Raw genomic sequence first — 15,389 nt, 5'->3', positions numbered from 1 at the left:
CACACAAAACGCTTTCACTAGGCACAAGGGCAACAAGATCCGGCAAGGGAGTGCATGGGAGGAGGTCAGATATAGTCAGGGACCAGGTGGAAGCCAATTAAGCTAATTGGGCCAGGCACCAATCATTGGTGCACTGGCCCTTTAAGTCTCAGGGAGCTGGCGCGCGCGCGCCCTAGAGAGCGGAGCCGCGCGCGCCAGCACATGACAGCAGGGGACGGGAACGGGTAAGTGACCTGGGATGCGATTCGCGAGCGGGCGCGTCCCGCTGTGCGAATCGCATCCCCAACAGCCATGACAGTGCAGCGCTCCCGGTCAGCGGGACTGACCGGGGAGCTGCAGGGAGAAAGACGCCGTGAGCGCTCCGGGGAGGAGCGGGGACCCGGAGCGCTAGGCGTAACAGTACCCCCCCCCTTAGGTCTCCCCTTTTTTTTGTCCGGTGACTGCCTCCCCTGGGATGAGGACACCGGGAAGGAATGGATGGTTTCCTCAATGGCAGGCAGTACAGCAGGAGTGGGAATGGGGAGGGAGGGCAGAGGGCGAGGCCTGGCACGGGGCAGTGTGACACCAGGACGAGGGCCATGAGGAGGCACCGAGGCTTGCCTGAGTGGACTGGGAGGGGGGGAGAGGCATTTTCTGTGGCAGGCAGAGTCCCTAACGACCTTAGGGGGACCGGATACAGGAGGAACCACAGGGTCACGGCAGGGAGTACTGGGAACCGGTTTAAGGCAGTCCTTGGAACAAGAGGGACCCCAACTCTTGATCTCCCCAGTGGACCAGTCCAGGGTTGGGGAATGGTGTAGAAGCCAGGGTAGTCCAAGGAGAATTTCGGAAGTGCAATTGGGAAGGACCAAAAATTCAATTTTCTCGTGATGAGGTCCGATGCACATTAGGAGGGGCTCCGTGCGGTAACGCACGGTGCAATCCAACCTGGCTCCGTTAACCGCGGAAATGTGGAGTGGCTTGACAAGACGGGTCACCGGAATGCGGAATTTATTCACCAAGGACTCCCGAATAAAATTCCCAGAGGCACCAGAGTCCAGGCAGGCCACGGCTGAGAGGGAAGAGCTGGCTGAAGTAGAAATCCGTACAGGCACCGTGAGACGTGGAGAAGCCGACTTAGCATCAAGAGACGCCACACCCACGAGAGCTGGGTGCGAGCGTGCGTTTCCCAGACGTGGAGGACGGATAGGGCAATCCACCAAAAAATGTTCGGTACTGGCACAGTACAGACAAAGATTCTCTTCCTTACGGCGATTCCTCTCTTCCAGGGTCAGACGAGACCGATCCACTTGCATGGCTTCCTCGGCGGGAGGCCTAGGCGCAGATTGCAGTGGAGACTGTGGGAGAGGTGTCCAGAGATCTAAGTCTTTTTCCTGGCGGAGCTCTTGATGTCTCTCAGAAAAACGCATGTCAATGCGAGTGGCTAGATGAATGAGTTCATGCAGGTTAGCAGGAGTTTCTCGTGCGGCCAGAACATCTTTAATGTTGCTGGATAGGCCTTTTTTAAAGGTCGCGCAGAGGGCCTCATTATTCCAGGATAGTTCAGAAGCAAGAGTACGGAATTGTATGGCGTACTCGCCAACGGAAGAATTACCCTGGACCAGGTTCAGCAGGGCAGTCTCAGCAGAAGAGGCTCGGGCAGGTTCCTCAAAGACACTTCGAATTTCCGAGAAGAAGGAGTGTACAGAGGCAGTGACGGGGTCATTGCGGTTCCAGAGCGGTGTGGCCCATGACAGGGCTTTTCCAGACAGAAGGCTGACTACGAAAGCCACCTTAGACCTTTCAGTAGGAAACTGGTCCGACATCATCTCCATGTGCAGGGAACATTGCGAAAGAAAGCCACGGCAAAACTTAGAGTCCCCATTAAATTTGTCCGGCAAGGACAGGCGGAGGCTAGGAGTGGCCACTCGCTGCGGAAGGGGTGAAGGAGCTGGCGGAGGAGATGATTGCTGCTGAAGTTGGTGCACAATGGTGGACATTTCCGACAGCTGGTGGGTTAGATGGGCGATCTGTCGGGATTGCTGGGCGACCACCGTGGTGATATCAGAGATATAAGGCAGAGGGACCTCAGCGGGATCCATGGCCGGATCTACTGTCACGATGCCGGCTGGCAGGTAGTGGATCCTCTGTGCCAGAGACGGATTGGCGTGGACCGTGCTAGTGGATCGGTTCTAAGTCACTACTGGTTTTCACCAGAGCCCGCCGCAAAGCGGGATGGTCTTGCTGCGGCGGTAGTGACCAGGTCGTATCCACTAGCAACGGCTCAACCTCTCTGACTGCTGAAGATAGGCGCGGTACAAGGGAGTAGACAGAAGCAAGGTCGGACGTAGCAGAAGGTCGGGGGCAGGCGGCAAGGTTCGTAGTCAGGGTGGATAGCAGAAGTTCTGGTACACAGGCTTTAGACACACAAAACGCTTTCACTAGGCACAAGGGCAACAAGATCCGGCAAGGGAGTGCATGGGAGGAGGTCAGATATAGTCAGGGACCAGGTGGAAGCCAATTAAGCTAATTGGGCCAGGCACCAATCATTGGTGCACTGGCCCTTAAAGTCTCAGGGAGCTGGCGCGCGCGCGCCCTAGAGAGCGGAGCCACGCGCGCCAGCACATGACAGCAGGGGACGGGAACGGGTAAGTGACCTGGGATGCGATTCGCGAGCGGGCGCGTCCCGCTGTGCGAATCGCATCCCCAACGGCCATGACAGTGCAGCGCTCCCGGTCAGCGGGACTGACCGGGGAGCTGCAGGGAGAAAGACGCCGTGAGCGCTCCGGGGAGGAGCGGGGACCCGGAGCGCTAGGCGTAACAACATTTTTGGATCTGCAGCACATGAAATCTGTTATTTCTCTGGTAATGCCACCTATGTTAATACTGTTGCCAGTTATAAAATGGTGGCACCAGTTGCAATTTCCACATTTTTTATTTCCTCTGATTATTGATTTATTTAACCAGTTTTCTTCTGTTGTTCTTTTTTCAGTTATTTTACTTTTTACTAATTCGTCTTTTAAATTTTTTGTTCGCTTAAACGCTATCATGGGTTTTTCTATTTTTATTTTACCAAGAATCTGGTCTCTTTCTATTAAATGCCAGTTTGTGTGTATAGATCTTTTAATTACTTCATGCATGGGACTATATTTGAATGTAAATGTAAACCTCTCTTTCTTTATGTCCTCATCTTTTATTTTAGTGTGTTTTCTGTGTCTCCTATTTTTTAATAGTGTGCTCCTGTCAATTTTTTTAACTCTTTCTAGTGTGTTTTTTAACATTTGAGGTGGATATCCCCTATCTTCTAACCGTTGTATCAATTCATCGGCCTGAGTATTAAACGCCTCTTCTGTGCTATTTATTCGTCTCAATCTGAGTAGTTGTCCATATGGTATTGCTTCTTTTGTGTGGGAGGGATGGTAGCTTTTATAATGTAGTAGGGTATTGCTTGCGGTTTGTTTTCTGTATCCTATTGTAGCGAGTGTGTTGTTTTTTTTTTTTATAAGAACGTCCAGAAATTCTAGTTCTGTATTACTATATTTGGAGGTAAAAGCCATATTCATTTGGTTGGAATTAAGATATTCAATGAAACTCTCAAAGTCTTTAGGAGAACCTTTCCAGAGCATGAACACGTCGTCTACAAAACGTGAATAGTGTCCTATATGCTCTAGGAAGGGATTTTCAACTGTAAAGACATATTTTTCTTCAAAAACCGCAAGGTACAGGTTAGCTAGTGTGCACGAGACCGGGGTCCCCATTGCGGTCCCACCCCTTTGGGCGTACCATTGTTCCCCAAATTGGAAGACATTATTTTTCAGAATAAACTCTATTGATTCACAGACGAAATTTACAAAATCTTCAGATTTTCCTGTCCGTATTAGGATTTCTCTAATGCAGTCGACGGCTAACCCCTGTGGTATTCGAGTGTATAAGCTTTCCACGTCTATTGACGTTAAAAGGTAGCCTTCCATACTGGGGATGCCGTCGAGTGCACCTAGGAAATCATCCGTATCTTTCACCAAGGATGGTACGTCAGCCAGTAATGGCCGTAACAACCAATCGGTATATGCAGAGAGGGATTCTGTCAATGAACCTACCCCGGAGACTATTGGTCTCCCTGGAGGGGAGTCCATAGTCTTATGTATTTTCGGTACAATGTACCATGTTGCATTTTTGGGGTTCAGTGGAAATAGCTTCTCTGCCATTTTATTTGACAGGATTCCTCTCTCTACCTGTTTTCTTAGTAAAGTTTGTAGCTGTGATTTAAGTTTTTTCATGGGGCTAGCTTTTAATTTCTCATATGTCCTCGTGTCATCTAATTGGCGATGCGCTTCCTTTAAGTAATCTGTTGTATTCATGATTACAGTGTTTCCACCCTTATCTGCCCTTTTTATCGTTATTTTATCCTTTTGTTTTTTTAACCACATTAATGCTTTTTGTTCTCCTATTGTTAGATTAACAGTATCTTTAGGATATATTTGTGCTTTCAAATCGTCAAGTACTTTTTGTTGGAATAGCTCCAGGTTTCCCCCTGGTTGTAAGGGAGGAGAGAACGTGGAGCTATTCCCTCCTCTAAAAATCTTTACTTCGACCTCTGTGGGTGTGTTATCTGGTTCGCCGGTGTTCTCCCCTAGCAACGCTGTTAAAGCAAACAGACACTCCCTTTCGCTACCTACTGAATCTCTAAGAATGTTGAAACCTAGGGGTCCTACTGTTACTGGGATCTCTCCTTCTTTTTGACTACCTTCCTTTTCTCCATTTGTTTTATTAGCAAAAAATCTTTTTAAATTTAATTTTCTTATGGCTCTAAAAAGATCTATTTCAAAATCTTCCATGTTAAAGTCTTCAACTAAGCAGAAATTCAGTCCTCTTGAGAGGAGTTTTATAGTGTCCTCTTTAAGTATCAGACTGGACAAGTTAACTACTGCTGGTGTATTTTTATTTATCGGAACAATGTCCTTTTGTGTTAATCTTCTTTCTTCATTTACTCTGTCCATTGTTACTGCTGATGTAACTTCTCCTTTGTTTTCTTTTTTTTCCTCTCTATTTATGACTGCCAAGTTACTCTCTTCCGTTTCGTTAGTTTTTTGGGGTTTCTTTCCTCCTCCTCTTCCTCTTCTGATTTTTTTCTTCTTACTTTCTTGTTTTTTTCCTTCTCGTTTTTTGACAGCTCGTTACTATTGTTCACACTATCTTCTGATGAACTGGTGTCTCCATCTGTTGTCCAAAAGTCTGAGGTTTTTTAATTTTTTATTTTTTTCTTGGTTTTTATTTGTCTGTCTTTTCTTTTTTTGATAGGAGGTTTTTCTTCCCTTCGGATTTGTTTTTCCGTGTAAAAATACATTATCTGACTCATAGTCTATACGATCTCGAAGGAATTTATCTCTTTTTATTTCTTTGATGGTTTTTTGTAGGGTTATTAATTTTTTTTCGTTTTTTTTCATGAACTCATTATATTTTTCTTCTGGTTGTCTTAGACGCAGCTCACTTTTTGCTTGACTTAATTCTTTTGAAACTTTTTCATACTCTTCGATATTTTTCTCTAGTACTAATTGCAACATTTCCAGGCTGTATCGTTTGTGCAGATCTTTCCATGCAGACATAAAATTCTGATCTTCAGTAAATTGTGAGGCTTCCTTGTACCCTCTCAGACCTCGTGGCACTCTATCACAGGCTTTATATGATTTTAGGCTGTTTGTAGTCCAAAACAATCTTGTTTCTTTCTCAGACAATGTGTTAATTTTAAACATGAGGGTTTTTTCACTCATAAATTGATAAAAGTCTTTCTCGTTGCATCGGGTGAAAAACGCACTAGCGTCTTCCCGTCCTGCTCCCAGTGTGTTTTCTTCAGCTTTTGCTAGATCCATGGCTATATTTTCTGTGCTGTTTTCCATGGTGCATAGACTTGTATGTGGGATGGGGATCTTTTGCGTGCTCAAGCACAAAAAGGATTCAGGTGCAATATTCACAAGACTTCACAACAGAGATTGAAGTGCTGGCACTGCTCTCCCTCTATATATTCTCCCTTAAACAGTCTGTGTGCGTACTCTAGCAGCGTATCTTCATGCGGTGGTGCTCATGTACTGCGATAGTGATAGGATGAATGCAAATCCAAACAATCAAGAAGAAAGTACAGGCAACTCACCACGTTGTAGTATCTTCGTGTTTATTACTGGGACATGCAGGTAAAGCGGCTCCACGCCACACCGGGATGCCGAACACTAGTGCGTTAACCGATGACAGCTGTTTCTTTCCTTTCAGGAACTTCAACAGATCGTCTCCATTCACCTGTGCACGTGACTATATATCTCCTCCTTTACTTGTGAGGTCGTGCCGAGGTGAGCGGAGCTTCAATCTTACAAATAGATTTACCAATATTAGATTTATAGAAAAATTACTTATAAACCATAACATAATTGTGTATAAGTGAAAATAGCATTACTGCTGTGGTAAAAAACTGTTTAAAACCAGGCTAGTAAAAACAGAACCATTTGTAACCAAACCGATGTTCAGAGAAAGACTCCCATATCTATTCTATCATTTAACCCCCTCATGTCTTGAGCTCCCGTCCTCAATATCCAACGGGCTTCTATTTCTCTTAATTTTTTTTTTTTTTTTTTTTTTTCCCCCCATTAATAGAGAGGAAAAAAAAGAAAACAAAGGAGAAGTTACATCAGCAGTAACAATGGACAGAGTAAATGAAGAAAGAAGATTAACACAAAAGGACATTGTTCCGATAAATAAAAATACACCAGCAGTAGTTAACTTGTCCAGTCTGATACTTAAAGAGGACACTATAAAACTCCTCTCAAGAGGACTGAATTTCTGCTTAGTTGAAGACTTTAACATGGAAGATTTTGAAATAGATCTTTTTAGAGCCATAAGAAAATTAAATTTAAAAAGATTTTTTGCTAATATAACAAATGGAGAAAAGGAAGGTAGTCAAAAAGAAGGAGAGATCCCAGTAACAGTAGGACCCCTAGGTTTCAACATTCTTAGAGATTCAGTAGGTAGCGAAAGGGAGTGTCTGTTTGCTTTAACAGCGTTGCTAGGGGAGAACACCGGGGAACCAGATAACACACCCACAGAGGTCGAAGTAAAGAATTTTAGAGGAGAGAATAGCTCCACGTTCTCTCCTCCCTTACAACCAGGGGGAAACCTGGAGCTATTCCAACAAAAAGTACTTGACGATTTGAAAGCACAAATATATCCTAAAGATACTGTTAATCTAACAATAGGAGAACAAAAAGCATTAATGTGGTTAAAAAAACAAAAGGATAAAATAACGATAAAAAGGGCAGATAAGGGTGGAAACACTGTAATCATGAATACAACAGATTACTTAAAGGAAGCGCATCGCCAATTAGATGACACGAGGACATATGAGAAATTAAAAGCTAGCCCCATGAAAAAACTTAAATCACAGCTACAAACTTTACTAAGAAAACAGGTAGAGAGAGGAATCCTGTCAAATAAAATGGCAGAGAAGCTATTTCCACTGAACCCCAAAAATGCAACATGGTACATTGTACCGAAAATACATAAGACTATGGACTCCCCTCCAGGGAGACCAATAGTCTCCGGGGTAGGTTCATTGACAGAATCCCTCTCTGCATATACCGATTGGTTGTTACGGCCATTACTGGCTGACGTACCATCCTTGGTGAAAGATACGGATGATTTCCTAGGTGCACTCGACGGCATCCCCAGTATGGAAGGCTACCTTTTAACGTCAATAGACGTGGAAAGCTTATACACTCGAATACCACAGGGGTTAGCCGTCGACTGCATTAGAGAAATCCTAATACGGACAGGAAAATCTGAAGATTTTGTAAATTTCGTCTGTGAATCAATAGAGTTTATTCTGAAAAATAATGTCTTCCAATTTGGGGAACAATGGTACGCCCAAAGGGGTGGGACCGCAATGGGGACCCCGGTCTCGTGCACACTAGCTAACCTGTACCTTGCGGTTTTTGAAGAAAAATATGTCTTTACAGTTGAAAATCTCTTCCTAGAGCATATAGGACACTATTCACATTTTGTAGACGACGTGTTCATGCTCTGGAAAGGTTCTCCTAAAGACTTTGAGAGTTTCATTGAATATCTTAATTCCAACCAAATGAATATGGCTTTTACCTCCAAATATAATAATACAGAACTAGAATTTCTGGACGTTCTTATAAAAAAACAAAACAACACACTCGCTACAATAGGATACAGAAAACAAACCGCAAGCAATACCCTACTACATTATAAAAGCTACCATCCCTCCCACACAAAAGAAGCAATACCATATGGACAACTACTCAGATTGAGACGAATAAATAGCACAGAAGAGGCGTTTAATACTCAGGCCGATGAATTGATACAACGGTTAGAAGATAGGGGATATCCACCTCAAATGTTAAAAAACACACTAGAAAGAGTTAAAAAAAATTGACAGGAGCACACTATTAAAAAATAGGAGACACAGAAAACACACTAAAATAAAAGATGAGGACATAAAGAAAGAGAGGTTTACATTTACATTCAAATATAGTCCCATGCATGAAGTAATTAAAAGATCTATACACACAAACTGGCATTTAATAGAAAGAGACCAGATTCTTGGTAAAATAAAAATAGAAAAACCCATGATAGCGTTTAAGCGAACAAAAAATTTAAAAGACGAATTAGTAAAAAGTAAAATAACTGAAAAAAGAACAACAGAAGAAAACTGGTTAAATAAATCAATAATCAGAGGAAATAAAAAATGTGGAAATTGCAACTGGTGCCACCATTTTATAACTGGCAACAGTATTAACATAGGTGGCATTACCAGAGAAATAACAGATTTCATGTGCTGCAGATCCAAAAATGTAATATATGCAATCATATGTGAATGTATGAGATTTTACATAGGCAGTACAATCAGACCCATGAATATCAGATTCAGAGAACACATGCACTCTATAGTGACAAAAAAAGGTTCACCGCGACTGATAGAACACGTGGTCTCTGAACATGCAGGAAACATCAAAAATATAAAATTCTTAGGCATAGAAAAAGTCAAAATAAAACCAGATCAAGATAATGTGAAAAAATTAAGAGAAATAGAAGCCCGTTGGATATTGAGGACGGGAGCTCAAGACATGAGGGGGTTAAATGATAGAATAGATATGGGAGTCTTTCTCTGAACATCGGTTTGGTTACAAATGGTTCTGTTTTTACTAGCCTGGTTTTAAACAGTTTTTTACCACAGCAGTAATGCTATTTTCACTTATACACAATTATGTTATGGTTTATAAGTAATTTTTCTATAAATCTAATATTGGTAAATCTATTTGTAAGATTGAAGCTCCGCTCACCTCGGCACGACCTCACAAGTAAAGGAGGAGATATATAGTCACGTGCACAGGTGAATGGAGACGATCTGTTGAAGTTCCTGAAAGGAAAGAAACAGCTGTCATCGGTTAACGCACTAGTGTTCGGCATCCCGGTGTGGCGTGGAGCCGCTTTACCTGCATGTCCCAGTAATAAACACGAAGATACTACAACGTGGTGAGTTGCCTGTACTTTCTTCTTGAACACAATTATTTTATGTTTGGTAACAATTTTTATTTGCAGCGCACGGGTGCTTCAATGGGAGCAAAGTCATCACCAGCTCGGGCTAAGCTTTTTGTTTTTTGGTGGGAGGAGCAGTTTATTTTTTCTGACACCAATCCATTTTCCACATGCCTCGCATGGTATGGGAGGTATGTAGACGATGTGTTCATCATTTGGTCGTCCGACCATCTGACCGTTGATGCATTCATGACATATATCAATAATAATCGGTTCAATCTTAAAGGGGTATTCCAGGCAAAAACTTTTTTATATATATCAACTGGCTCCAGAAAGTTAAACAGATTTGTAAATTACTTCTATTAAAAAATCTTAACCCTTTCAGTACTTATGAGCTTCTGAAGTTAAGGTTGTTATTTTCTGTCTAAGTGCTCTCTGATGACACCTGTCTCGGGAAACGCCCAGTTTAGAAGAGGTTTGCTATGGGGATTTGCTTCTAAACTGGGCGTTGCCCGAGACAGGTGTCATCAGAGAGGACTTCAGAAGGTCATACAACCTTAACTTCAGAAGGTCATAAGTATTGAAAGGATTAAGATTTTTTAATAGAAGTAATTTACAAATCTGTTTAACTTTCTGGAGCCAGTTGATATATATATAAAAAAAAGTTTTGGCCTGGAATACCCCTTTAAGTCCCAGGATGCCCTTGGTCCTAGTGGGGTTAAAAGGGTCAAAAGATTAAAATATATAAACTAAAAAGACACTGTGAAGTATGGGGATATACTCGGCAGGCCTGGAGAAATATTTTTCTAAAAGATGTTTTTATGTACTTGATGTATTTCTAGGTGTATATTAATATATATATATATATATATATATATATATATATATATATATATATATATATATGTCAAAGAAGAAAGCAGCACTCCTAAAGCGTGAGTAGGTGCCTCCAGCTAGGGTCCGTGTCCAGGATCCTGCATACGTAGTTCCAAGGAAAATGCTGCGGCACTCAAGGAATGGTGAAAAAAATGAAAACTATTTATTCATCCCAAATGTGCAAAGAGCAAGTGGCTTGATAATGATGGTGTGAGACCATTGAAACGTTGCTGCACATTTGGGATGAATAAATAGTTTTCATTTTTTCACCATACCTTGAGTGCCGCAGCATTTTCCTTGGAACTACGTATGCAGAATCCTGGACCCGGACCCTAGCTGGAGGCACCTACTCACGCTTGGAACTATATATATATATATATATATATATATATATATATATATATATATATATATATACACACACAAATCAAAAAATATGTTGCAGTCTCTTGTAATACCTTTTTTATTGGACTAACAGAATTTTGTAGAGACAAGCTTTCAGGATTCCTCCATTTATCAAGTCCAATAGTCAAGGACTAATGATCAAAGGACTTTATAAATTATCAGGGAGGAATTCCGAAAGTTTGTCTCTACAAAATTCTGTTAGTCCAATAAAAAAGGTATTACAATCTGCATCACTGGACTAATACGGCTATTCACATTTACTATACAGATATACACATACCTGAAGATGGTTTAGAACCCTGTGATGTCACACATGCTTGTGATGATGTCACCGTAAGCTGTACAAGGAGGTGCGCGCCGGCTGCAGTCTCTTCAGTGTGTTTTGCATTCACAACCTGTGGTGCAAAGTGTTTCTTAGAGAGTTTCTATTTGCGATAGAGAATTCAAGATTTTGACCGTTCCTTGTCTGAAGAGAGAACCACAAGGTAAGTCCCAGCCTCTTCTATTCATACATACACAGGGCTTTTTGTTTGACAGTTTTTTTTTTTTATTGTTGTTGCTTTTTTTTTTAGCAAAAAAAAACAAGAAATAAATTTCTAAAAGAAATAACAAAAGTTATATTCCTCATAGCATTGTGACAATACTTGGCTTAGGCATTAAACATAATAAAACACACAGATAGTATCATGACCAGAGCTTTTTCTTGCAAAACTGCTAAAATGCAATAATGCCCAAAAAAGCCCCCAAGAAAAAGAGTCCTAATTCATGAAGTTCTAAAAGATATAAGTCTATGAGAAAGATTTGGTGGTGTAGTAAAAGAATGACAGAAAGATTAGGGCAGAAATATAATATTATATAATAGAATTCTGTGTGTACTAACAATAGAAATACTCCGGGTACTCCGAAAGGGAAAATTTTCAAATCAACTAGTGGCAGAAAGTCATATAGGGGACGGATAGATCCCAATGAGGTGGGGTAGGTTCATTATTAGTAAATGTATATAGCGGGATAGCCCAATTGTATCTACAATATGAAGTTCACATGGCCCAGTGACCATACAGCCAAGCCCTTATAATCCGCCATTACTAGGACAGATTCAGGGTTGTCATATATTACTAGGACCGGACAGGTTCAGGGTTATCAGATATTACTATGACCGGAAAGGTTCAGGTTTATCAGATATTACTAGGACCGGACAGGTTCAGGATTGTCAGATATTACTAGGACCGGACAGGTTCAGGGTTATCAGATATTACTAGGACCGGACAGGTTCAGGGTTATCAGATATTACTAAGACTGGACAGGTTCAGGGTTATCAGATATTACTAGGACCGGACAGGTTCAGGGTTATCAGATATTACTAGGACCGGACAGGTTCAGGGTTATCAGATAATACTAGTACCGGACAGGTTCAGGGTTATCAGATATTACTAGGACCGGACAGGTTCAGGGTTATCAGATATTACTAGGACCGGACAGGTTCAGGGTTATCAGATATTACTAGGACCGGACAGGTTCAGGGTTATCAGATATTACTAGGACCGGACAGGTTCAGGGTTATCAGATATTACTAGGACCGGACAGGTTCAGGGTTATCAGATATTACTAGGACCGGACAGGTTCAGGGTTATCAGATATTACCAGGACCGGACAGGTTCAGGGTTATCAGATATTACTAGGACCGGACAGGTTCAGGGTTATCAGATATTACTAAGACTGGACAGGTTCAGGGTTATCAGATATTACTAGGACTGGACAGGTTCCGGGTTATCAGATATTACTAGGACCGGACAGGTTCAGGGTTATCAGATATTACTAGGACCGGAAAGGTTCAGGGTTATCAGATATTACTAGGACCGGACAGGTTCAGGGTTATCAGATATTACTAGGACCGGACAGGTTCAGGGTTATCAGACATTGGTAACCTCAGGGAAGACGTCTCCATATAAAACACTTATAGAGAAGTGTCTTCTTCTGAGGCTGCGATGGTCTTAGTGTTATCTTGTGGTTCTGTGCTGGACATTTCTGCTCTGTATGAAGGATCTATTGTATAATGACAGGAATGATGACATGTTGTCTAATGTCTTCACTTATCTCTCTCTCTCTAGTGTTTTCAGGCTCTGACCTGTGACCATGGCCTCTCCACAAGACCCATTGCTGAAGGAGGAGGAAGAAGCAATGGAGGACCATAGTGATATGGATGTAGAAAAGGGCGATATCCCTGAGAGCCAGAACCTGCCATCTCTAAGCGTGATGTCCACCGCACGTTCCATCATCACCGTAGTGATCCTCGCCTTTGTTAATTTGCTCATCTATGCAAATCGCTCCAGCGTGGCGGGGGTGCTGCCTTATATACAGAAAGCATATGACACCAATGCTAGTCTGTCCGGCTTATTGAATACATTGTTCATTGGAAGCTACGTGCTGGTCGCACCAATTGCCGGATATTTGGGCGACCACTGTAATAAGAAATATACTGTTTGCGCAGGAGTCATCGTTTGGCTGAGCATGACACTTACCCTGTCATTCATCCCTGACGGGTACTTCCTGCTCTTCCTGCTGACGAGTGGGCTGGTTGGAGCCGGAGAGGCGACTTTCTGCACCATCGCCCCCTCAATCATTGCAGACCTTTTTACAAGTGACCAGCGGACCCGCATGCTGAACGTGTTTTACTCCGTCATACCTGTAGGCTGCGGACTAGGATACATCATCGGGCCCAAAGTGACTGATGCAGCAAGGGGCGATTGGCACTGGGCGTTTCGGGTCACCCCTGGCCTGGGCCTCATAGCTGTGGCTTTGATGCTTTTGGTCACAAAAGAGCTTCCAAGAACGACTACAAACGGGAAGAAGAACAACAAATCCCAGAAGTTTGCCAAATGGGCGACAGATCTGAAAAAACTATTTAAAAATCGAAGCTTCATGTTAACCACCATGGGATCGACGGCGGTATCCTTCATAGTGGGAGCCATAGGTGTATGGGGTCCGTCATACCTGACCCACGCACGAACACTCCTACAAGAGAAGGACCCTTGCCGTGCTGAACCGTGTGACTATCACGACATCCTAATATTTGGTGTGGTTACAGTCGTTTCCGGCATTCTGGGAGTTGTAGCAGGGACGGAGATAAGTAAAAGATATCGCAAATCCAACCCACGGGCGGACCCGCTTGTGTGTGGATGCGCGATGATGCTCTCTGCCCCTTTTCTTCTGTTGGCAATGACTTTTGGCAACATCAGCCTCGTTGCCACTAACATCTTCATCTTCATCGGAGAGACGCTTCTGTCAGTAAATTTCACCCTCATATCTGACATTATACTAAAAGTAGTAACTCCGTGGAGGAGATCTTCAGCCCTGGCCGTGCAGATGACAATTTATCACCTCCTAGGTGACGCCGGCAGCCCGTACCTCATCGGCCTGATATCTGACACCTACGAACGAGGATATGCCAAATCCCCTCTTCTGAAATACCGCAGCCTGGAGTATGCCCTCATGACCTGCACCATAATGGCAGTCATCGGAGGGGCCTTCTTCATGGCCACGGCCCTATATATAGAGAGGGACGAAAAAGAAGCAGAGATGGAATCAGAACCTCCGTCATCCTCCTCCTCCTCACTGCTTCCTGCCGATGAGGACCGCGCTTCAGACTGAGGAAAAGTCATTGCTTACCTTTATCTCGTTTACTTCATTAAAAAAAAATTAAGAAAATAATTGCATTTGTTCTATGTTCCACTTTACCCCTTATTCTCTACCCAGGGGCGGACACAGACAGCAGAGGGCCCTTGTGCAAAGAATGTGCCTATGCCCCCCCCCCCCCAAAACATCAATTGTTCAGCACCCCTCCTCCATGCGTCACTTACTCAGGTGGACCCCCATATGTCACTTGCTGTATAAGTTTCTAATTATTTATTAAGGCCTCCCATATGCCGCAGCTCATTCAATCCCCCCACATTAGGTAGCATAGATTCCCAACATTAGGTAGCATAGATTCCCCCACATTAGGTAGCATAGTTTCCTCACATTAGGTAGCATAGTTTCCCCACATTAGGTAGCATAGATTCCCTACATTAGGTAGCAGTTTCCCCACATTGGGTAGCATAGTTTGCCCACATTAGGTAGCATAGTTTCCCCACATTAGGTAGCATAGTTTCCCCACAATAGGTAGCACAGATTCCCCACATTAGGTAACATAGTTTCCCCACATTAGGTAGCATAGTTTCCCCACATTAGGTAGCACAGATTCCCCACATTAGGTAACATAGTTTCCCCACATTAGGTAGCATAGCTTCCCCACATTAGGTAGCATACTTTCCCCACATTAGGTAGCATAGTTTCCCCACATTAGGAGGCACAGATTCCCCACATTAGGTAACATAGTTTCCCCACATTAGGTAGCATAGATTCCTCACATTAGGTAGCCATAGCCCCCCCAAACACACAGACAGACACAGACACAAACAGAGACACACTTACCTGCCCTGCACAGCGCTTCTCCTCTCCGGCAGCGGCCTGATGAGTGACGTCACTGATGTCCTCCTGAGCGGATCTGCAGGAGTACGTCACTTGTGCGACGTCCCTCGGCCAGAGGC

The 15,389-nt window shown here is 43.2% G+C and overlaps 1 protein-coding gene across 1 annotated transcript; it reads left to right on the top strand.

Annotated features, from left to right (window-relative positions):
- The first annotated feature begins 11,071 nt into the window (after positions 1-11,071).
- Positions 11,072-14,502, top strand: LOC130296841 (protein spinster homolog 1-like). Its single transcript, XM_056548845.1, has 2 exons — positions 11,072-11,288; positions 12,912-14,502. The coding sequence occupies exon 2, from the start codon at positions 12,937-12,939 to the stop codon at positions 14,449-14,451; it is 1,515 nt and encodes a 504-aa protein (XP_056404820.1). The 5' UTR covers positions 11,072-11,288; positions 12,912-12,936; the 3' UTR covers positions 14,452-14,502.
- Positions 14,503-15,389: the final 887 nt, after the last annotated feature.

Source organism: Hyla sarda, chromosome 12 (assembly GCF_029499605.1).
Source record: "Hyla sarda isolate aHylSar1 chromosome 12, aHylSar1.hap1, whole genome shotgun sequence".
Taxonomy (NCBI): domain Eukaryota; kingdom Metazoa; phylum Chordata; class Amphibia; order Anura; family Hylidae; genus Hyla; species Hyla sarda.
This window is presented reverse-complemented; position numbering and strand designations above follow the sequence as displayed.